This window comes from Priapulus caudatus, unplaced genomic scaffold (assembly GCF_000485595.1).
Source record: "Priapulus caudatus unplaced genomic scaffold, Priapulus_caudatus-5.0.1 Scaffold60, whole genome shotgun sequence".
In the NCBI taxonomy this organism is placed as follows: Eukaryota; Metazoa; Priapulida; class Priapulimorpha; order Priapulimorphida; family Priapulidae; genus Priapulus; species Priapulus caudatus.
The window spans coordinates 674,653-677,196 of NW_014577121.1; the positions used below are offsets into that span (position 1 = coordinate 674,653).

The 2,544-nt window shown below is 41.6% G+C and overlaps 2 protein-coding genes across 2 annotated transcripts in view; one reads left to right on the forward strand and one right to left on the reverse strand.

Moving 5' to 3' along the window:
• Positions 1-2,544, reverse strand: part of LOC106821143 (testis-expressed sequence 9 protein-like) — a 67,259-nt gene that overhangs the window by 43,723 nt on the left and 20,992 nt on the right. The gene's annotated exons all lie outside the window — the stretch shown is intronic.
• LOC106821134 (DNA-binding protein Rfx5-like) overlaps positions 1-2,544 on the forward strand; it is a gene marked incomplete at its 3' end in the record, with an annotated part of 12,395 nt that overhangs the window by 1,381 nt on the left and 8,470 nt on the right. The window contains 1 exon segment of the mRNA XM_014825815.1: positions 1,835-1,963. Within this exon segment, the coding sequence (XP_014681301.1) occupies positions 1,835-1,963 (129 nt within the window).

The following is a 2,544-nucleotide window of genomic DNA, read 5'->3' on the forward strand; positions in this document are numbered from 1 at the left end:
ATTTAAACATGGATTTGTTAACTGTTACTATGTTAGAAAGAATTTGACTGCGGGTTTGCTAGTAGAATCTATACATGCCTGCATGTATGAGGCTACAATGTCACAGTGAAATTTCAAAAGCTAAATTTGGTTGAAGGTTTATGCTCCTTAAATCATATATAATTTTTATGGCATTCTGTACTGTCAGTGCGTTACATGTAACTTAATTATGCCACTGTCAGTGCATGTGGTGTTGATAGTACGGTGTTGTTTTTGCCTGCGTTAATTAGTTACAGGTGGCAGCTCTCTATTTCAGCCTGTAGGCTTGCGTAGGTAAATGTATGAGGTAAATGGATGAGTGCTTACCTATTCCGTCTTGCAAATAGTTGTTGCTACTACGTACGATGGGAGCTTCCATCTTTAATCTTAAGACATCCAAACGTACGCGCCATCTCGTGGCAACTTTCATAAAGATCCCAACGAACATTTCTTCGAGAAGGTTCCTGATACCATCCCAGTGTTCGAAATAAGGGCTATCCGTTTGTCCGTACTTGTCCATTTCCAACGAGGGAGAGCGAACACGGCGATGGGATTCGTTTGCCACCGAGTTTAGCATCAGAACACTTGTCACACGCTGTCGCTCTGCGGCACTTGTTTATTTCTTTAAACTTATGGCTGCCATGTATGGTGCACATGCTGTACTGCCAATATGGTCGAACTTCATAGTAAACAAGTCACTGATTATGTCATGTATAAAAAAGGGGCCTTCAATCGATTCTAACATGTGGCTCATAGTCCTGCTATTTTACTATTAAACGTTTACAGACACTTTCAGTTTCACTCTGGTAACGTTTACCTAAGTTTGCTTATTTATCCCAAGCTGATTTTGAGTGGACACCTGAGCCTACTTAATTCAAGGTTGGCTTTTCTTTTGTATGTGCTCATGTTCTGGTCCCATGTTCTGTTGGTCTGTCCATTTCGCTGGTGCTTCAAACAATCCTTGGTTGGTGGGCGTATAAACTATCAGTCGGTGTAATTCAGTGAGAGCGCTACTGTACGGAAGTCAATCCAGTGTCACAAGTTCAGACCTATACATGTCATAAATTCAAGCCTACTTTACAAGTTCAACCCAGCGCATCACATGTTTAAACCAGTGTCACACGTTCAAACCATCATCACACGTCCAAACAATTGTCAGAATTTCAAACCAGCATCACAAGTTAACACCAACGTCACAAGTTCAAACCAATGTCACACATTTATTGCATCGTCATTGTTATGACATCATATGTGTAAAAGGTCTTAACTTTTGAAATGAAGTGTCATGAAAAAAGTTATGACATCCTAGGCCACAATTAAAAAAATCTTTGTTTGCCCTCAACCGACCCAGGCTGAAAAGAATGTGTAGGTTGGTAGGCTTTTTTTGTTGAGGGGGGTCTTTTTACAAATTCAGCATGGTGTCAACATGCTCGTATGTGCTTGTGTTGTGGAGATACCTTTTTTGTTTTGCTTGGTATATATAATGTATTGCCTACAGATTTATATAATGTACAGTGATACAATTTGTAGAAAAAAAGAATGGGAAAGATCAATAAAAAAATTTCGAGTCGGCCCCTTTTTGGCGGGTCGGTTGAGTGAGGGCAAACAAACAATATTTTTATTATGGCCCTAGGCTTACAATAGCTATAGCTGTTTGTGATGTTTCTAACAACGGGCCACGTGTCATAACTTCAAGGCAGTGCCACAAGTTTAAGCCAGTGTCACAAGTTCAAACCGACGTCACTGCGTTGTAAGGTCAAGTCGTGGCGAGCAGTGATTCGCGTGGCCTTACACAGCGGCATGTTTTCTCTGCCAGACCTCAGTCAGGATGTTCGGCGGGCAGCAGTCGGCAGGACCAGGCTAATGCCATCACGTGGATTCGTAGCCACCTGGAGGAAGATCCTGGAGTCTCAATTCCCAAGCATGAAGTGTATGACAATTACAAGTAGGTTGCCACGTGCCCGTTGATACGTACAACTGCATAGACACAGACACGTGCAGAGAGAGAGAGAGAGAGAGAGAGTGCACACAAGAGTGCACAAAAGTGTGAGAGAGACAGAGAGGAGGAGGGAGAGTGCAGGAGGGGGAGAGAGGGAGAGGGGAGTAGAAGGAAAGGGGAGGGGACAGGAATAAAGAGACAGGACAGCATTTTTATATCACCATGAAGTATGGCTATATACTATATAGAATGTTTCTATTGTGTCCAATTATTAGTAGTATGAATTATAGTAGCACGATTTTACCCAGCGCAGCGGGTACCCGCAGGGGTAAAAATCGACAATATAACATTGCACACAATATCAATATTTACAAATCAGTCTAATAAGATAATAAGCATGGGGAAAAACTGTTACGTATGACATTTATATGACAGCAGAACCCAACTTAGAACCCCTGGAACATAATAGTAATATGGTGTAAATGAGAAAAAGGCATAGCTTTCGAATGGTACAATGGATTCTGAAATCGTAGCATGAATAAAAAAAGTCGATATATAGTATACAGACAGGCCAGCGAGTGGGGAAA